The 22,357-nt window shown below is 39.2% G+C and overlaps 1 protein-coding gene across 3 annotated transcripts in view; it reads left to right on the forward strand.

The window, feature by feature from the left end:
• Positions 1–22,357, forward strand: part of ATP6V1H (ATPase H+ transporting V1 subunit H) — a 69,959-nt gene that overhangs the window by 45,020 nt on the left and 2,582 nt on the right. For 2 of the 3 annotated variants that reach the window (XM_006112183.4, XM_014577437.4), the window contains exons 12-13: positions 4,314–4,415; positions 10,596–10,709. In XM_006112183.4, the coding sequence (XP_006112245.3) occupies positions 4,314–4,415; positions 10,596–10,709 (216 nt within the window). The remainder of the gene's footprint in view (positions 1–4,313; positions 4,416–10,595; positions 10,710–22,357) is intronic. The other variant, XM_089776256.1, reaches the window with a different exon arrangement.

Below are 22,357 nucleotides of genomic sequence, written 5' to 3' on the forward strand. Positions count from 1 at the left end.
ATATTTATACAACATGTAAAACCCGGAAATGGTTGGAGTGTGTGATGATGAAGAAGGCATGGCATGAGATTGGACAGCTTGTGGCTGTGCAACAGAGTTTCTTGACCTTCAGCACAGAATCTATGGAGTCCCAGTAGTAGGCACGCGGGTGTCTGGAGAGTCTTGTCACACTTACAGAAACCAGTGTTTCATGCCTCAATAATTTTTTCACTTGGCTTTGTGTAAGATTGTTCAGACTAGCTTGTCAACCTTTGAGGAGACAGAATAGGAACTAGCAGTCATCTGCTTGAATTGCTGAAAGTCTCTCGCTGAGGTTCTGGTAGTGCTCAGAGTACCTTGGGCTATGATCAATCATTTAAATCAATATTTCTCTTAAAAGATGTCCCTCAAAAGCTCGAGTCCGTCCCCCCCCCCCCTTTTTTTTGAGTTTTTTTTCAGTGTATATATTTGCTGAGATACTAGGACCTGTTGTTCTGGAGCAACACCCCCATTTAATCTGCATGCCGGGGGGTAGCTTTAGTTAAGTGATATAGTAAGTGGTGCCTTTATTGTGTAGATGATCTCCAACTTTACCTCTTTCATCCACTGCACAGTTCAGTTAATCTTTTATGACTATTTGAGACTGGAGCCTGGGTAGGTGCTAGCAAGCCAAAAACAGAACCTAGATGCGACTAGAAGTATAAGAGAAGATGCTGAGGACATTTTTGCTTATCTTTCTTTTACTAAGGATTGCAAAACAGAATGCCTCTTGTTCTTCCCTCTGATATTTGTTATGAGGAAGAAGGAGAAAAATTGTTCTTCACTTGTGATGATAGGACAAGAAGCAATGGGCTTAAATTGCGGCAAGGAAGGCTTAGGTTGAATATTAGGAAAACTTCCTAACAGGCTGGTTAAGCACTGAAATAAATTGCCTAGGGAGATTGTGGAATCTCCATCATTGGAGGTTTTTAAGAGCAAGTTAAACATCTGTCGGTGTTTTTGTTGGTGCTTGGTCCTGCCATGAGTGCAGGAGACTGGACTAGACAATCTCTTGAGGTTCCTTCCAGTCCTATATTTCTAAGTACTATAGTGCAATCTCTCTATCATGAAAGTTGAACATACAAATGTTGTACTGTGTACAAAAATAATTGTGTTAAAAATAGAACAATGAAAAGCTTTAAAACCTACAAGTCAAACTCAGTTCTACTTCTTGTTCAGCCAATTGCTCAGTCAATCAAGTTTGTTTACATTTGCGGGAGATAATGCTGACTACTTTTTATTTACATTGTAGTCTTCCTATTTGTGTCCTGAAGTATTCCCATTTGTGTCCTCAGCACCATTCCAGAAGACATGCATCCATGCTGCTGATGGGTTAGTTCTGTTCGATAACAGTCCAAAGCAGTGTGGACTGACATGTTAATTTCCATTCTCTAAGTCAGATGCCACTAACACATGGTAGTTGGCTTTTTTTGTGTGTGATGGTTCGGGTTCTGTAGTTTCTACATTGGAGTATTGTGGTTTTAAGACTTCTGACAGCATCTTCCACCCCACAAACCTCTCAGATTTTAGAAAACACTTTAGATTCTTAAACCTTGGGTCAAGTAACAAAGCTATTTTTAGAAATCTCACATTAGTACCTTCCTTGTGTCTTGTCAAATCTGCAATGAAAGTGTTATTAAAATGAACAGCATATGCTGGGTCATCATCTGAGCCTGCTATAATATGAAATACATGGCAAAAATGTGGGTAAAACAGAGCAGGAGACTTGAAATTGTCCCCCAAGTAAGTCACTATCAAATTTAATTAACATATTTTTTTTAATTCTCTTCCAGAATATGATCTGAGGAAGTGGGTCTGGCCCACGAACGCTCATCATCTATTAAACCATCTTGTTAGTCTTTAAAACGCTATATAGTTTTTCCTTTTGTTTTAGCAAGATCAGTCTAACATGGCTACCTCTCTACTACTAATCAGCATGGAAGAATATTCTCTGGAATGGTGGTTGGATCATGAAAGAGAATATGAATGTTTAGCATATCTGGCACATAAATATCTTTCAGGTGACATTGTAAATCAGAAGTTAGCAGCATTATCTCCTGTAAATGTGTACAAACTTGCTTGTCTTAGCAATTGGCTGAACAAGAAGTATGACTGAATGAACTGGTAGGCTCCATAGTTTTACATTGTTTTATTTTTGAACACAGTTGTTTAGCAATAAAAAAATCTACATTTGTAAATTGTACTTTCATGGTAGAGATTATAGTACAGTATCTGAGATGAATTGAAAAATACTGTTTCTTTTATTTACCATATTTATAATGAAATACGTTTATTACAATATGAAGCGAGTTCTGTACATTTTGTATTTTCTGTCAATGTAGAAGCATACTTGAAAATGTAGAAAACATCAGGAGTATTTAATAAATTTCAGTTAGTATTCTGTTCAATTAAAACTGCTATTAATTAGAATAATTTATTGAGTTACTCATGTGGGTTAATTGTGATTAATTAACAGCCCTAGAATTGATACAATCCCTCTCTCTGACTCTCAGTCTGAGACACTTTAGTATCTTCAGTGCACAATGAGCTGCTCTCGTCTTTTTTTAATTTGTATTTTGGAGCTTGGGGCTGGTGAAAGAAAGCCCCCAACCCTAATCTTTATCCAGGCAATGATGATTGTTTCTGTACTAGGACCATTTATAATTTTACACATTAAGCAGATATGGGAGGAGAACCTTACAACTTGTTCAGAAACCGTTTCTGCATTCTTCATCCCAATCAGTGATCTTTTAGTCTTTTTTGGTAAATTACAGCAGAAGTTTTGAAGTGCTCATGTAACCTTCTACACAAGTGGTGTTCTTGTCCAACTGTAAAGGGACAGGAACAAAGACTGGGCTAAATAATTAATCCTACAATATTTTTGTTCCTCTTCTGTATTGAATTTAGTGGCCTGTTTGAAATTCAGATCTGATTCCAGTGAGACACACAAGCTATGAAGCCATTTCACTTCAGACTTTTAGGATTATTATTGTTTTGGTGTGGAAACTTCCTGAGTGGAGTTGTTCTAAACAACTCTTTTTAAGCCTACTTTAATATTTCTCTTAATTACTAATATTTTATCCTGGGAGCTCTCATATTTCTTCCTTTCACACTGAGCACAGACACATCAATTTTTCTGGCAGTCTGTCCCTCCTCTTTCACCAAGTTTCCATGACTTACCTGTAAACAACCTGTGGTCTCTGACCACCATAATTTGTGAATGTCAAATTGTATTTTTATTAGTGGTTAGTGAAGAGTTACACTGGCAAATGTTTTCTTGTTGAATTGCCTTCAAATTGCTTATCTTTATTTTGCATACTGAGTTGAAGTTTGAAGAGCACTCTTTTCTTTATGAAACTTACAGAATTATATCTTTTGTCTTGCTAAGGATATAACTAACAAACGTCCTCCTTGATTCTGATGTGGTATCTCCTCTATAATCTTGGTTTTTAAGAATATCAGAGTTACTTGCTGAAGCATAGTAGATAAGTGCAGAAAAGGATGCATATTTCTTTGCTGTTAATGGTGTCATTGAAACTAGAAAATCACAATTAGAAAGTTTTAAAATGCTGTAACTCTCCATCTCCAGTAACATGTCTTCTTCTCTACTCTTGTAATGCACTTTAATTCTTTGCAGTCATGGATAATGATTGATTGTCATCCTGCTCTGTCAAAAAATCTGGTTGTGTTTGTCATTGGGATAGCTTACAGTAAACAAGGAAACCATTGTGGGGGGTAGTGCATGAAAGGTGTGTTGACAGCAGTTTGGTGGAATCACACAACCATTCTGATAGGACCATTTTGGCATGCTACATACAGCAAGCCACAAAGCCATGATGTATTCTGGGATTCTGAATCATCTGTCCTGTTTCTTGGGGTAGGGCTACGGGTACAGTGGGCACTTAATCATGGAATGGAGTTAGCAGCAACAGAGCTTGTAGACCTGCAAATTCTGTAGTTTTTTTCTCCACACTGTTGAATTTCATAAGCTTGGCTGGTGGACTTGAGCTCAAGTTCTCACTGTTGATTCTGCAGGCTTGTGATATGAACAACATTATATATAAAATGGTTGAGGCAGTTGCATGCAGATGCTGTTGCGATGGCCTTTTGCCTGGAGTAGATAGTTTTTGCTATTCAATTTCTACTTGTTGCTTGAGAAGTGTGTTTTTGTGTTTATAATCCCAGTTTTACTGAACAGGTGACACATGATGTATTTCTGGTCTCTGAAACGAAGTTACTTTAAATTAGAACTTTGTAGAGAAATTAGCATCTGATTGTTTCAAATCCTGTTGTAGAATCCTGACAAAGCTTCTGGAGGTTTCTGATGATCCGCAAGTCTTAGCTGTAGCTGCTCATGATGTGGGTGAATATGTACGACATTATCCTCGAGGGAAGCGGTAAGCTAAACACTTTCTTTGCCTTTATCACTCACGATGCTTACTGCCAAGGCAGCAGAATATTCCACTTCACCTACTAAACACTGTGCTTGTACAACAAGAGCTGCAACTTCCACAACATAATTATAAAACAGGTAGTTAGGAATATTAAATAGCTGTTTGGTCCTGTGAGCAATAAAGTAAATTTTTTTCTGGGGATTTTAACTAAGGAGGAAAATACATTTAAAGGGCTCTTGAAAATTGTTCAGGCATTTAGTAGCTATTATAATCACTTCAGTCACAGACCTGATGAATATTGAAAGTATTTATCAGAATTTTATTATAAACACCAGAATATTAGTCTTGCGTTAGTCATGGGGAAGCTTTAGTTGTTGTACTTAAAAGAAGTACTCGGGATCTTTTTCAGAGGGATAAGGCAACACGCCACATTTATTGATCACACACAGAATAATCAATACTTATCATATGCATATGACACATCACGCTCATGCACTCTCACACACACACAAGCACACTCCATCTTGTTGTTACCAAAAGTTGCTCCCCCTAACTGCACTGGCCAGGTGAGTTAGATGGGGGAGGGGTGGAGCCAGGCTTCTGCCAATCCGGATCGATGCTCCCATGTTGACAAGAGGAAAACCGGGGGTCCCTCTGCAAGATGCCTCCTATTTATCCCTCTCCTGCAGCCAATTAGTCATCAACTGGCCTTTCTTAATGCTGCTTCAAAGAGAGTTCTTCCAAGGGCAGGCACTTGCTGCTTGACTCCCATGGTGTCTGTATGTCCAGTCTTCTTAACGAGCTCACTTTGCAGGTCTTGTCTTGGATCTGGCTCCCAGACCTCCTCCACCCTTGCAGCTGCTGCTAGAGGTGCTCACCTTTCATTCTCCATTCACACCTCAGTCATTTCAACAGGGCAATCAAGGAAAGGGGAGAGCTCAAAAGACATTTTTTCTTACAAGATCTATATATCTTAATACAAAGTTATAGGAGAAATGTTACAGAGATTCTGTAAGAACACTTAACAAAGATATATCTAAAAAGACAAGATCTTAATACAAAATATAATATTACAGGGCTTTCTCCACATAGTAACAAATCCTTCAGTTTCTTGTCGTGATAACCATTTTGTTGTTTTTAAGCTAAGATTTATTTCTCATAAAATATTGCTTTGGTAATTCTTGAGATAAATTAAACTACTATATTCTGGTACCATACTCCATATAAAATATTAGTTAAAATACATAGAAATTTAAATACCTTACCCAAAATATTACATATTACATATTTTACTTGAAATGTATAATATCGCTGATATAGTATAAAGGCAGACAAACTTATTATTTATATTAGGCAAACAAATACAAATGTTACAATGGTCTGTCAGTGAAGAAATCTGTGAAACTTAGAAAACTTGAAAATCTATGAAACTTGAAAAGTGAGATGCTTCTGCAGGGCAGGGTTCATAATATTAGTAGGTGATATATAGGTTTTTAAAGGGTTACAAGTTATGTACTGTCAGATACTTTTTTTTTTTTTTTTTTTTAAAAAGACCATATGGTAATGGGGTGTGTTAACCACCTTTCACAAGCACACTTTTCTGATTTGCCTTCTAGATGGGTGTGCTGTCTGTCTTTTAGTTTATGGTGACCCCCTGTCAATGATTTCTCAAGTGGTCTTTCAGTGACTCAGCCCTCTGAGTCTCTCTCAGTCTCTGTATGTGAAACAGAACAAACCCTTTCTGGGATACAGTTTTTAACTTGTCCCAGCGCTGGTATGGGGCTTTACCCCCAGAGCTTCCTTCCTGGAGACACTGTTGTCTTGTGACCCTCCCTAGGCGCAGTCCTTGCTCAGTCCAGCAATCAGCCAGGGGCTCCTCAGGTACCTGTGTACACTGAGTTGTCCATGGTTCTGCTGCTCTCATCCAGCCAGGAACACAGTTCTCCCTCCTCTAGCTGTAGGCATCAACTGATTACTGTTCTGTTTTGCAGCTCCTTTTATATGGCACTGATTGGCTGTTCCTTACACCTCTGTCATTGGCTGCTTCCCTGCAACTGCTCTACGCTGTTTGGAAGACTTTTCTTCTGCTTCTTTTTGGGACAAGGTGTGGCAGGACCATGAGGCCTCCATAGGGAGGTGCCTGGGCCTGGTTCACCCTGTCACCATATTATAGCTTTGTTCATGTAATATTAGAGAACCTGTTTAGTCACATCTGCTGATCTTGATCTGACACACTTGTGGCCTTTGTCTCAGAGACCTTGATAGGGTTTTGCAGCTCTCATGTTTGCAAGTCATATTTATACATGTAATTAAAAAAAAAATTCCCCTGTGAAGAAATGATGAGCTGTAATTCATCTCCTGATGAGGTTTAATGAAAAAAATGGAAAAGTTCTTGTCTTTTGTAAGAGAATTCCTGGCATGGATTAGAGGCACATCTAGATTAGTGCACTATCCCTGACTGCTACTGGAGCCTTATTAAAACTTTAGTAACTGATTTCACTGTGTACTTGTGGGAAGGGAACGTGTACACAGTTATGGGGTACGGAGAATTGACAGCTGCTCTAATCTTATTTTAGCTACTAGAACTGCAGATATTCTTAAAATATAAGAGCAAATCAAGTATGTTGTCTAGAATCTATTGAAAGTTCAAGTGTGGCCATCAGACCATATGTATTGAACAATACTGGAGAGTTGTTTGACTGAGCTGAAAGAAATCTATGACCTTCAATTAGAGTTTAGGAAGAGATAACAATCCATAATTTTGTCTGAAGATAGGGTGTAGTCAATATTTTATATTCTTAGGCTGGGTTTTAAATAGGAATACGTTACTAAACTTTTTCCATAATCCAAAACCATATTGTGCGCACAAGTCCCCAGCTGAAGTTTTAAAAGTGTACTCCGTGATGCTACCATCACACCCTGCTCACCATAGCTTTGTACTTTTTACTTCTTCAGCAAAGCTTTAAACTTCAAAGTCAGAGGGTGCAGGAAAATAACCCTGTCATTCCAGTCCATTAAAATATCACATTCATAATGAAACATTCATACTTGCATATTAAGTTATGAATACTGAAAGTAGAGTAATATCTTCTAGGTACAAAAATCTGTATGGGCGCTGTAGCTCTTTATTACAAAATATGAACCAAAATGTTTCCTGCTAAAAGAGAGCCCTGCTCAGATGTTTAAAACAGGAATAATAACTTGTTCTTTAGAAGGCACATACGGGAACACTAATGAAATCTTTATTCATTGTGACTTGAGCATATTATCTTTAAAGCGGTGTTTCACTTAAAGCTGAATTTTCCATTTCCTTCCATGTGATATTTGGATTTCAGTATAAAATTATCAAATTTGAATCTAGATGTGGGATCATATTGGCAATTTTCATTTTCAGTTAATCTTGTGACACTGGAGGCTGGTTCAGAAGAATAGAAGAATTCCATTGTTTAGCAAAAAGTTCAGTTGTTTAAAACTTTTGTCCTTAGAACTTGAAGCCCGTGAAGCTTAAATATAAAAAGGTAAAACATCCTTTAGTTATTAATTGCATTAAGGAGAGAGTTAGAATTCCCGTCCTGGCTATTGATGCTCCACTCTTTTTTTTTTATTTGTCATTAGACCAAAGATTTGTTTTTATTCTTTTGATTAGGTTATTTCAAAACACCACACTGGTTTAAGGAAAGCTACAAATATTAAACATTTAGAAATGATGTACCAGATCCTCAAGTTCAAGTGTTAGTTATTCAGCTCAGTTAAAATCAATGGAACTATGCTAATTTATACTGCCAAACAATATGATTGTACAATAGTATGTAATCCTATTTTATTATCATTCCTATGGTCTAATACAAAGTGCTTGTCAGGGGAGATCAAATAGGATCCCACGTTCTCCTGCACACCTTCCTCTGACAAGAGAAGGAAGAGACAGGTCTCAGGTGGGAAGAGGTCTCCAACCCTTTCGGTGTTCAAAGTCACTGTGTGCTATAGTAGAAGGTGTATACTCATGACTCGGCTGAGATGTTCTTCTGGTGATAACCATGTTGACTAACACATGGAGTAATTCTCCTCTTCTTTAATTCCTAAGATCAGAGAGCATCTTGAGGACCATCTCTCTGACCTCAGCCTGGTCTTGTGCAAGCAAAGTGTAAATTTTAATGCCTTTTGCTGGCATACTCTTCCTTGCTCCACTGCTGAATTCCTCTTAGTTTATTCGAACTCCTCACTTTTCAACTTAGAATGGATTGAATGAATTCAGGTTTCTTTCTCTTTGTTCATGCTACTGCTCATCTCCTTATTTCACTGTGAAAGTCATTCATCCACAGTGCAGGTGCCTGTAACTTGTCACTAGTTGGACTAGCTGGTTGCCTTTATCCAGCTTTGAGGGAGAAAGAAGAGGAAGAGGCGACGTTAAACTAAATATCTGAGGTGTTCATGGATTGGAGAAGGAAACTTTTGTAGTTGGATTTCCTAGTGCAGCTGTTGCTTTCAGAACTTGTACTTCTGTATTAAGGCAGAGCTAACATCAAGCATAGTAACACAAAATACTGCATATGCATAAGTAGGCCAAGTTATACTTGATGTAGGAACAATAATACTGGATTTCATGACTTTAAATTCTCAGCCCCAGTGTTGCTCCACTGTAGTGTTTGTCACCTGGAGTGCTCAGCATTATTTGTGATGACAGAGAATTTTACATTTTCTTTTTAACTTGTAAGAGGAGAACATTTGAACATCTCTTTCTGCTACTTTTTTACTATTTAGCATCTTGTAAAAGTCAGAGCCCTACAACGAGCTATTGCTTGTATTTTATAACTTTTTTTTTTGAAAGGTAGGAGGAGGCCTTAAGCAGGAATAAACCTTTATGAGCTTCCTATGCTATTAAGAATGTTTAGTATTCATGTTGAGGACATTGATATATAATAATGGTAATGGGATTGGAAAGCAGTCATTTTGTACAAAGCATCTTACCATTGTGTAAAGTAACACATTGATAATGTTTCTTTGTTTCATTTACTGTTATGGCCAAGTTAGAAATTATAATGTCAGTGAAGTTGAAGTCCAGCAAGAATGCTATATTATTGCCTAATTTAAAAATAATTATGTTGCTCATCTATTAAACATTATTCAACAGTTATTCAAATATAAATAGGGTAGTGACAGTAATACAGACTACTCATTTGAGGTACAGTAGCAGGCAACAAGTTAATATGTAAGAATATGAGTTCATCCCTAATTTTTTCACAGGATACTACTCTTAATTATCTGGGACATGTGAGAGCAATATGCAATAAACATGTGTATATATACCTCATTAATAAACTGGCTATTCACTTGATATGCTAATCTCATGAGGAGACTACAGGAGGAACAATTGATGGATAGCAATGCTGAATTTTAAATATATCTAGATTCTCTCTCTCTCTCTGTCCATTGTATACTATGAGTAGATAATTCCTTTTCTTGCCTTTGTTTTTTTTTTTTTGTAAGGCCCGGCCAAGAAAACAGGACATAAAAGGAATGGGGGAGAGAACAGGAATAAATTATTTTTGAGATATTAGCATGTCGAGGGAGAGAAGTTTCTGCTGTTTCGATTAGAACACTTGTTGGGAGTGTGGGTTAGATGAGAGTGGCTACTGTCATTTTGCAAGCAAGAGCAGCATTTGGAGGGGGGAAAACTAAACTACCAGACAGGGATTTTATCTGAGACACAGTGATTGACCCTTCCGGCTTTTTATGAGACTTCCCTCTCCACTTGTGATTAGAAGTAGTGGCATGCTTTCAAAGGGAAGGCTCAGGGGTTATGGTGAAAGTTGACCTGGTATCTTTGTTCAGGGTCAGGCACTCAGCAGTGTCCCTTCAGAGATCAGTTTAGGGTTGGTTTTGATTAGTTTTGCTTCTGGTGTTTGGGATTTTTGTAGAAGTAGTACTTTTATATGGAGGGCTTTCTTGTTGAAAAAGGGGAGGCAAGGAGTGTGCCTACAAAAGTGTTTAGAAATAAGGAAATCCTCACATTTACTGTGAATATGAAATAAGAAATTAATGGCCTTTACCATTTTCTTTGTGACTCATAAGCCTGCTGTTTGAATCCCTTGGTCCTAAATTGTTAAGATTATCTGATTGTCAGCAGGCAGAGGCTGATGTAATTGCAAGATATTTGAAAATGTGTGCTTTTTTTTTTTTCCCCAGAGTGATTGAGCAGCTTGGTGGTAAACAGCTTGTAATGAACCACATGCATCACGAAGATCAGCAAGTTCGCTATAATGCTCTTCTGGCTGTGCAGAAGCTGATGGTTCACAACTGGTATGTGAAAACTTACTTTAGTCACTGTTACCTGTGAGGAATTGGATAGAATCCCATTTACAATTTTTTTTTTTTAAAGAAAAGATCCTCTTTATAGAGAAATATTTAAACTAATGTTGTAGTGAAATAACCATTCTGGGGAACCCAGTATTTTAAAATTTTACATGAAATTGTGTTAACATGAAAAATTATCATTTTGGCTTCCATTGCCTTGCTGCTTTTGTACTAATTGAATTAAGTTGTCTGATTTTTTTTTTTCAAGTGTTCAGCGGAACACACATCACACTTACACTAGAACCGTGGTCCCGCATTCGTGGGCGCCCACCAACAACCTGGGCCAGCCCCGCCCCCGGTGCACGGGAGGCGCCGGCCCCAGGTGCGCGACACGCACCGGCGCTGGGTGCGCAGCGCTCGGGCGGCCCCAGCCCCGGGGCACATGCAGGCGCTCGGGCGCGCGGTGCTCGAGTGGCGCCGGTACCGGCCTCAGGCGCGTGGAAGTTCTGTGGTGTTAATAATGTTCAGAGTAACTCACTAACGTCCCTTTCCTTGAATTACTTAAGGAATAGCATTTGACAGCCTTTGAAGGGGCTAGCATTTAGTGCTATGCTGTCTGGCTAATTTTAAACAAGGCCTGAAAATCTTTCCCAAGTGTTAAGAACCTGCTGCTGCTGTAGGTTTTCCTTCCTCATTGTAGTGGGAGAAGAATTGTATGTCCTGTGGATGAAGGATTTAATGTCTAAGGCAACCTTTAGAAGTGGCAAGATCTTTTAAAAACGTGCCTTTTCACATATAGTGTACATTTCACATTCAAATCACCTATGTACGCTATAAACTGTAATAAAATATTCTCATAGGAAAAATGTGATCTTTCACTTTCTTATGCAGTTTGTTTGCCAGATACAATAACCAATTTGTAACTTGTTGAACTAGATGGAAAACTAAATTCCTATATAAACACGTTTTTCTTTGGAATTCTTCCCTTTTGAAATACCTCATTTCTGTGTCATGAAAAAGAGTTATTTCACAAGACCTAATTTTTTTACTTCATCTTAGCAGTCCTGAAAATACCTATCCAAAATATATTGGAGATACATATTGTAGAGCTGATAGTAAGCCAAGTCTGAATAAGTGGTGTATTCCATACCGACTAGTAAATGCAAACATACCCAAAGGTTGTCTTCTATACTAGATTACTCCAAAATGGCTTGGATAAAATTTAATATAGAAGCTGGGATGCTAATGTTGATAAGTATAATAGAGGGAAAATATTGAGACAAACACCTATTTTATTATGACTTTAAACTGCATATTTAAATTTTGTCTATTTTGAGAACTTCATGCTTTTGGAATTGCTTATGATTGTACATGACGTTTTGAGACCAATGTAATGCAATATAAAGAGTTAAGCACTGATGATTATAATAGTGTGGAGGCGGAGAGAGAGTTTTAGTAACAACATAAAGAGATAGATTGAAAAAAATCTCTTCCTAGTAACTGTAGTGACAGGCTAATAAAATGTGTGTTAAAAGACCTGTATTATGTAATTAACCATACAAACCTGTTTCCCCCTAGTGCACTCTTTTTCTCAGCCCTCAAGCATTCTTTTATTATAATCCTCCTCCCTTCAATACACACGTTACTATCCTTGCTCTCCTACATAAAGATGATACAAGTAAGCAACATATTGTACAAATCAGGAGGAATATTCACTGTATAAGGAGGACTTAAATAAAGGAACATTGATTTCTGAGCAAATATAGATGGAAATTAAATGGTGGTCTGACATTTTTCTGACATTTTTCAGACTATGTTTTTATGATGTTAATGTGCTTCACAGTTTAATGGTAGTAAATGTCACCCTGTACTTCTCACCTACTAGTTGGGAATGTGCCATTCGGGTTCACTGCAAATTTATTTAGGAATTATAACGAGGCTATCACTATATACAAGTTAGAGATGGAAAGACTCATTCGATCATCTTCTAGTCTAGTGGTCCCCAACCTTTAGAGGCTCCCGGGCACCCGAGGGGTGGGGCCACTCACGCGCCGGACACCCGGGGGGTGGGGCCACTCACGTGCCGGGCGCCCGGGGGCGCATCCTGGGGCACGCCAGGGGTGGGGATGCCCTTGCAAACGGCGCCGGCATGTGCCCCGGGGCCGCTCGAGCGCCTTGTGCCGTGGGCCCAGGGCCAGTGCCGCCGCCCGAGCCGCGCGCCTGAGGCCGGCAGCGGCGCCGGCCCAGGTTGTCGGCGGGCGCACACAAATGCCCTGGTGGGTGCCATGGCGCCCGCGGGCACCGCGTTGGGGACCACTGTTCTAGTCCATCTTTGCTAACGGGAGACAGTTTCATTTTGTACATTTTCTAGTGCCTTGTCAAATCTAATCACACATACTCCAAACAATGGTGTTTCTGTCACTATTGTTTGCAATAGCACTCATGGTCAGGAAAAGTTTCTCATATATATATTTAGCCCAACTGTTTCCATTTTAAATTCAGCTCATTTCTGGCAGCTTACACCATAGCTGTTTTCCCTCTGTTTGTGTTTACCCCCCTCAGGGTTTTTTTTTTTAAATAAATTGTTACCACTTAGCCAAATTGAATTTATTGCACATTACCACTTAGCCAAATTGCACTCTTAATGTTGTCTTTCACCTTCAATGCGTGCAGTACTCCCACTTAAATGAATGGGATTAGCGTGCTCGCACAGTAGGGGAGGTAAATCTGTCTCTAAACTACCTCCTTGTCTTTTGCAATAAGGAAGCTGTTTTTGTTTATACTAGCTGGAAAAGACATTGAGGAGCCCAGGGTTTCTAGAGCAATATTACCCCATATATAGGAGGAGGACAGAGATGGTATAGAAGTGGAGCAGAACAAAGGGAGTTTGGCCAGGGCTGAGTTTCTGACCCTGTAGGTTGTAGACAGGATTTACAGTTAGCTTCCTGAAGTCAGCTCATGTAAATGAGGTTTTCGCAGATTTGGCCTGTAAGTCTTGATTCTATTTGTGTTGCTTCCCATCTCATAAGGGGAATGTGCAAAGAAACGCTGAGTACTCCCATGGAAGCTTTTAATTTTTTAAAGAATGCAGTGTGTATAACTGGTGGTATTTGGTGGTTTTGGAGATTCAAGCTCAATTTTGCCACCACACAAATAACCCAGTAAACATCAGCAACCCTCTTTGGGTCTCATTTGTCCATGTTCTTGTTTTGCTCTGACAAAGCAGCCCAAGAATATTTTTAGTCTCCATTCCCCTTATGTAAAGGAAATCCAGTAATTTCTGTTGGCGGGGAAATGCACCTGCCTCACTTAGACCACTGTCGCCAGTTAAATTTCTGGAAGACCATTTGTGATCTCTGCATGGCAGCACCGGTCTGGTCCTCTTTCAAACTTTGTGAAGTTACAGAGGGAAGGAGTTTGGTGCTAATGTTTACAAAATGTCCAGTATGTAGAATATTAGTAAATCAGAGTTGTAGGTGAAATGCTTTTTTGGAATTACTCAAGTGACTTACCAGCCCTGAATGTCACAACATTTTGATTGTACAGTAGCCTCCTACCAAATCACTTATCACTAAAGAAGAATTTTAATGAGAGAGAGACATGGTAGATTTTCTGATTAAAACATGTGTTTATAAAGCTTATAAAATTGCTCTTCAAATTCAGTTAATTTCCAAACCATCTGAAAATTCTATTTACAACTTGGTTAGATTTTGGTTTCTAAAAGGTTTTAAGTGAAGCAAAAGAAAACTCACTGGTGTTGAAGTTAAAGGAGGACAAAATTAGTCTTGATCAAAAGTGGCTACATGCTATCCTGTTTTAGAAGAGTCATGTTAGCTATGTTTTAGAGAGACCATCTCTCTCTGCCAATTTCTGTGTCTGTGTTCTGGCAGGATACTGCATCCATTTAATGAGGCCAAGGATTAGTATCCGCAACTTAATGTCAGTTGCAACAGCGTGTATATAATGCAGAATTTCATTTGAAAAAAAAAAAAAGCATTAACTTTCTAAATTAAAGCAGTTTTAAGATACTAGCTCAAAAAGAGCCAGTAAACATGTTCATTTGTTTGATGAATGCAGCAACATGCCTTTCTTGTGCCTCAAGGCATAATACCCCATTTTAAGATCTATGAACAATAAGGAGTGTCCAAGGAGTTTGCGAGAGAGAGGAGATGAGTTCATAACCATCAGAGGCAAAAGGTCACAGCTACATTCTACCCAGTTGGAAACCAATGAGGATAATCAGACTGTGTAGCCACCTGAAAGCAAAGGATCAAAAGGAGTTCACACTGCTGGACGTTTCCAATCCACACAAGGTATGCAATGTGGAAACTTTAGAAGACATGTCTCAAGATCCAAAGGAACAGAGATGAATGGGACATACCTGTGGATGACAGCTTAACTCAACTTGTAAGAAAATCAAGCTTGCCCACAAAGAGTTCTCCAATCATCTATGAAAGACAGATGATGCTTGTTAGGGATTCAGTATTCAGAAGAGTTGAAAACATTCTGCAAGGCAGAGATGGACAATAGGATGGTGTGCTGTTTTCTGGGAGCCAAGACACAAGATTTTGCTCTGAAATTGGATAGGCTTCTGAAGTTGATGGACCAAGATCAATGGGTGATGGTTCATATTGACATTAATGACACTGCATTCTGGGATCTCTCTCAGATAATAGATGACTCCAGGGAACTCGTAGGCATGCTGCTGAAGAATGCCCATGTGATCTTCTTGTCCCATGAGTGAAAGAAGGCAGAAGAATGTGGAAATGGACTGCTAGCCAGGAAAATTATATAGGACTGCAGAGATTTTTTTTGGAGAAGGTATTTGGAGCCTTGGTTCACTTTTCATGTGCAGAGGGGGATTGTGCAGTTTAGAGTCACTGACTCAGTGTGATCCAGATTGCTTGGTAAATTGAACACAAGTCAACAATGTGTTTTGATTATGGCTAAATGTGTACATCTGGAAACAAAGAATCTAAGCCTTACTTAGGGGTGGGAGCTCTAGGACTAGGAAAAAGATCTGGGGCTTGTGATGGGCAGTCGGCTGAACATGAGCTCTCAGTGTAATGCTCTGGCTAAGAAGACTAAAGCAGTCCTTGGATGTGTAAAGAGGGAATCTCAAGTAGGACTAAAACACTGTGCTGGAATAGTGTATCCAGTTCTGGTGTGCACAGTTCAAGAAAGATGTTGATGAAAGGTGAGGGTTCAGAGAAGAGCCATGAGATGATTTAAAGGTTTAGAAAATGTGCCTTATAGTGATATAGACTCTAGGAGCTCAATCTAAGCAAAGGTTAAAGGATGATTTGATCGGACTGTAAATACTTGTATGGAAAATAAATGCTTGATTTTGGGCTCTGCAATCTAGCAGACAAAAATATAATGTGAACCAGTGGCTGGAAGTTGACGCTAGACAAACTCATACTGGAAATAGTGTAAATTTTTAACGGAGTGTAATTAAGCACTGGCATAGCTTACCAAGGTTTGTGATGGATTCTCCATTACTTGTGACTTTTTAAAATCAAGATTGGGAATTTTTCCAAAATGTGCTCTGGGAATTATTTTGGGACTGTGCTACATGGGAAGTCACCCTGGTCCATTCTGGTCTTGGAATCTAGGAAAGTAGCTTCCCATTAACTAACTTATTGAGCCATGCCATCATCTCACTGCTGGCATGGAATGTTGACTTGATTCTAAATGTTATGCTTGGAATATGTGCTTCATACTCCCATCAGTCACCCACAATGAAATGTACGTTGTACAGCTCTGAGGCCTACCTTCTGCTTAAGTGTGCCAAAGGGATCAAGCTAACACTCAGATCAGAGACTTCATTGTCACTGCGGAGCTGGCAGGAGTGCTAGTGGGCTAAGCTTCAAAAAAGCAGCGGAGACCAGCGATTCTCAGGAATCACAGCACCGAATCCCACAGATCTCACATTGCTCTGTGAAGGAGCTTTTCAGCAGTTCTCATCTGTGTAGCCAGCATTGCAGTGTTCCCAGCTGTGCTCTTTGGCTCTTCAGAGAGGAGTCAGCACACATGCTGGTGTTTCTGGAGGTAGCATTAACTCCCAATTTTCCTGGAAGCTAGTCTGCAGTTGTGAGGGTGGATGAATCATGCAAGCTCAGTTAGCCTCCTGGCTCTGCTTTCCCTTTTTTCTGCATATGCCGTGAAGAGATAAGTGGAGGGTAGAAAAGCTCCCTCCCTCTGTAGAAAGTGGAAATGGCTTCCTTAGTTTTCTTCATGACTCTGAGCATACTCACCTTCATCCTGCGTATAAGGGAAGTAATATGGCATTACATACCGTCAGTTCTTTGGTAAGCAAGTTGAAAATATGAGTAGATGTCAAACATTCTCAGCTTCTCCTTAGACATATTGATCCATACCACTATGCAGCCTTTAGGAAATGTGTATTTGGTGGGGGTTTTTTGTTTGCTTTTTGTTGGGTCAGGTTAAGTCAGCACAAAGCTGGCTTCTTACCATCATTAGGCAGGGCTGGTCCTAGACCAAATGGTGTCCCAGGCGAAGAGACTTTTCAGTGCTCCCCCTCAATTTATTAAACTTTTGAATACCTTATTTTTATTGCATTTTAACTCATTTCATGACTTTTTAGCATGATAAATTGGCATGCTGGGATCTGTAAATATGTATTTATTTATGCCAGAGCTTGTCTGACAACATTCTAGGAGGCTCAAGGAAAATGTAGTTTTCAAAGTCAGGAAGGTTGCATGAGTTTCTACAAAGATCAATCTAGAATATAATTTGATCTTCTGACAGTGGCCAATGCCAGGAGCTGCAGAGGGAATTAACAGAATTGGAAATCAAGTGATCCACCCCCTGTCATCCATTCCTAGCTTCTGGCAAACTGAGTCTAGGGGCACTATCCCTGCCCATTCTGGCTAGTTGCCATTGATGGACCTATCCTTCATGAACTTATCTAATTATTTTTTAACTCTTTTAAGGTCCTGCGTGCGGAGGGGTCAGTGGCAGGGAGAAGCCAGCTGGGAGGCTGGCAGCAAGACCATAAATGGGGGTGGCTAATGACAGGGATCGGCCCAGAAATGACCTTCCTGAGGGTGCCAGACCAAGGAGGTCCAATCTGTATCTCTTATGCTGTCTTGCATCTGTTTGTAATAATGAACAGCTCAGTAATTAAAGCTGACAAACTATAAGCTTAATTCTAGTAAATGGTACTTCAGTGAATAATAATGCAATCCACATACTAAGAAAAATTGAACTATATTGATGTAGCCAGCTTCACACAGTTTTAATCTTGAACGCTGTCATATTTCTCAGTAATAGAAAACATAAAATGTGTAGCTAACATTGTTTTGCTAATTGAAAAGTTTGATGGGCAAACAGCTATATTAGATAAAAATTAATGTTTTTATAGACCAGTGTTACTTAAACTTTTTAAGACCGAAGAACACCAAACAATAATTTTTTATGAGGAACACCAAGGATTTTTTTGTTGGGGGTGGGGGTGGGTGAGAAAAGTTGAGGGTGGGGGGGGGAAGGGTTGGGGAAAGCTATTGCGCAAAAAATGGGTGGCCATTTTGAATTCTGTTCTCTGTGGCACACCTCTGCCTGCCTCGTGGCACACCGGTGTGCCACGGAACACCGTTTAAGAAACACTCTTATAGACCATTCATCTAGTTAGATGACAAATAAGCAAAGAAGTAATTGATTGCAAGGACACTTGCTCCCTGCCTACTAATGTTTGAGGTCTCCATTTTGTTGTTTGTACATAAATATGTATTTCAGACTGCAGTCTGCGTAATTGGGTGATTGAAATTTGTATTCTGCATGTGTTCCCCAGGATTTCACAGTGCATGATGATCATTTACTTGAAACCTAGACTTCTTGTATAACTTACTTACTTATTTTTCTGTAGGTCTAATTTGCTTTCCTCATTTGCAGTATGTGTTCCATATCATGGGTAGTTTTACATTTTTGTTCCAAATTAATGTTGCATTTTAAAGTTCCATGCACAGTAATTGAAAAAAGTCATTTGTTAGTTGACAGCAAGGTAGAATTTTTCGGATGAAATTTCACTCTGATAATTGCCACTTTAAAGTTTTCCTTGATGTTAAGAGGTCTCATTAAAATTGTCAGTCAGACCTAATTTATTTCAGCCTTCCTGAATTATTCTGCCATCTGTATAAATTTAAAGCTTTTAAACATTGAAGTGTTTTTTGCCTTCTGTTTAGCATAGTAAATAAAGGCTTCTTGATCTGTAAAACACAAATGTAAACTAAGCTGCCTGATATTAATTAAGTTTAAAGTTGAATTTGAAATTACTGGGAAGAAATGAATCCGTTTAGATGAATATTAAATCGGAGACTTTATCCTTAATGTGTTTATAAACTTCAGCTGTCACAATACATTACAGAAACGAGTGAAAATAACTTGTACTGATATTGCTTTATTCTTACTAAGCAGTCATGTGGTTGATCAGTGATTCCCAACCTTTTTCCCATGGAGGAACCCCTAAAATCATTTTTCACATCCCGAGGAACCCCTACCTATGAAAACGTTTGCTTGGCCAGAAAAAGTTGGGATCAGGGAGCGCAATTCAATTACTGCTAAATTTTTTCAAGAAAATTTAATTGTAAAGAGCTGTTTATTATATATATTACAATTTAAACTTTTATTTATTTATTTATTTTATTTATTGATAGATAGATAAATGTCAGTTTACGTTGTAAGAAAAAAATGGAGCATTTTTCCTCTTTCTCTTTTCCTCCTCCTCCTGCCTCACTCTCTTTTTCTCTTCCCCTCCTGCCTCTCACTCTTTCTCTTCTCCTCCCCTTCCTGCGTCTCACTCAGAGCCCAAATGGCTGCTTGCTCCCGTGCGGCGGCCCGGCTGAGCTGCGCAGAAGTCAGCTGAGCACCAGGGTGGGAGGCGAAGGGCGTGACAGACGCTCCAGGCCCCGCCCAGTGTTATTTATTCCGCAATTTCTCATGGAACCCCTGATGATGGTCCGCGGAACCCTGGTTGTGAAACACTGGGTTAAATCAAAACCTAGTATGTGGAAAATGTTTTTGTGGAACATCTAATTTTAAGTGTCATAAAACATATTTGGTGAAAAAAGGCTTTTTAGACAATGTATCCTAGAAGGAAAATTAGTCCTGAAAAGTGAGGTTTCCTGCTGGGTACTTAATAGCTTGTATTAAAATGTTATAAAAAGCAATCTGCATGCTGAACTCAAAATTGTTCATGTTACAAAGTGATAAAGAACACAGTCTGTACTACTGATGACTTTTTAGATCACTAAGTATTAATCTATAGATTGCCTGTTAAGTGATACTGGGGTCAGCCAAGGAGATATTTAACGTGCATTTAAACAAGTAAATTTTAACCTAGAGTTGTATCCCCTTTGCTGTGGCATGCATCCCATTTAAAGAGACATCCACTACTATAGTAATAGAGATGTAGCCATGTTAGTCTGGTCTTGCTTAAACAAAAGACAGGACTATGCAGCACTTTAAAGACTATCAAGATGGTTTATTAGGTGACAAAAGCTCATCACCTAATAAACCATCTTGTTAGTCTTCAAAGTGCTGCATAGTCCTGTCTTTTGATCCACTACTATGTTCTTCTTGCATACATAAAATATGGTGTGAGATGTCCTGTTTCTTTGATATTTTTGCTTCCTGCAAAGGTACCTAATGCTATAAGTAGTGTTAAGATTAACAATTCAGTCTTGCTTGATGTTTTGTCATTCAGGCCTGGCTCATCTGCAGCTTTGTGTCTTTTAGGATATGCTCTCTAACTGAAATGCATTCTAGTTTTGTTCCTGTTGCAAACATTCACTGCCATTTTTATTTGTTAGTCACTCAAATGGCTCCCATTATTGTAGTATCTGAGCATCTCAATGTATTTTTCCTTGCAACTAACTCTGAGGTGACCCAGGGAATCGAGGCACAGATTAATAAGGATAAGTCTACACTGCGGTCAGGACGTGTGATTGCAGATGCTAGCTTGAGTAAGAGAAACAAGCTGAGTGGCAGTCACTTGAGTATGTACCCATGGTATTGGGTGGGCAGGACTAGCATATGCAGCCTCCTGTGCTGGTGCAACATCATTGCTATTGTATCAAAGCTAGTTTGAATGTATCCTTGTTCTGCAGTCACAGCTCCCAATTATAATGTGGATATATATTCAATATAGACACATCCTGAGAGACTTGTCCACAGTCATATGCTTGGCAGAGCATGGAAAGGAACTTGGATCTGTCAACTGGCAGACTTGTGTCCTAACCACTGGATCATTCTTCCTTGCAGTCCTAAGGCTTAAGCAAAGATGTCTTTCTTTTTCAGTTCATCCCCATTTAACAACAGCAGTGCCTGACTTTGTAAATCACAGCGTATGCTATTAGATGCATATGCAATGGGCTAGCTTCTAAGTGTATAGTGCAGACCGATTCTCATGGCCAAAAAAAGGCATTGGAGACGACATGAGTAGCTGCAGTTGACCTGAGTTTGTGGTTTTCCCCCTGCTTTACTAAACTCTGTTTTCCTAAATTTACTTTCCGGCAGTTGATGACTGTTGTTCAGAACATTCTGGAGATTCATTCTCTACCATAGATTTCTCCCCCACTCCCCTAGAGACTGTTCTATGTAGTTAGAACCACTGATACACCCACAGCTATATGTTATATTTTTGAGTACATTTAAGAAAATCAGTCTCTCATAGTAACTAGAAACAAGTTTAGATTAGTAGGATGAGTCAAATGAACTGATGTATATCCAGTAATAACTTTAAAAATGTGCTTCCTGTTGTTCTTTTCCGATTTCTTACCTTTTAAAAGCTCACCTAGTGGTTACTTATCTTTTGTCGATAGTCATGCTATGTATTGTGTTTTATGTTCCTGGATTCAGACATTTTTATTTATTCAAAAGATGAAGAGTTGCAATTGAACCAACTTTTCAAATTCATACACTTATTTCTCTGACAAGATCAAATTTTGGATTGAATTTTCTTATTAGATACACAGTTAAGTTCAAAAACATCAATATAGCTTCATTTCACAGTGCTGTCTGTCAAAGGAAACCACTCTGCCTTTTACTTTAATACTTCCGTCTACTAAAATATTATGAACTGCCCATTATGTCTGTGTCAAACTCTTGATACCAGAGTATCTAACTGATAATCTCTAAAGGCATTCAGGCATTGGCATTCAGGCTACGTCTACACTATGGGGTTTTCCCGAGATATCTCTGGTATCCCAGAAAAACTTTGCCGTGTCCAGGGAACGCGTCTGCTCTTCTGCTTTTTTTGGCGGAAGAGCAATCCCCACTCACGGGTCCTGAGCTGTGTGAAAATGATCAGTCTTACAGCGGAAGTCTTCTGCTCCCAAATAAATGTTAAGATATCAAAACAATGCTTCTCCCGCTGCGCCTCTGCCTCCCCTGCTCCTCTGTGGAGACGGTGCTGGGGAGAAACTGGCTTTTAAGCTGGCTCCCCCCAGCACTCGCTCCTGCTCCCCTCCCCCTACCCTTGCTGCCTCTAATACAGAGGCCCAAGGGGGTGGGGAGGTGACTAATCGAGAAGTGACTCAACTACCTGATAAGCTTAGGTTTATCGGGTAGTTGACTATTTGCTTATTCTCTAAACAGAATGTCTAAAATGTTGGTTTGAAAGAGTTTCACTAAAG

The sequence above is a fragment of the Pelodiscus sinensis genome, chromosome 2, assembly GCF_052426305.1.
Source record: "Pelodiscus sinensis isolate ZL-2025 chromosome 2, ASM5242630v1, whole genome shotgun sequence".
NCBI lineage: Eukaryota > Metazoa > Chordata > Testudines > Trionychidae > Pelodiscus > Pelodiscus sinensis.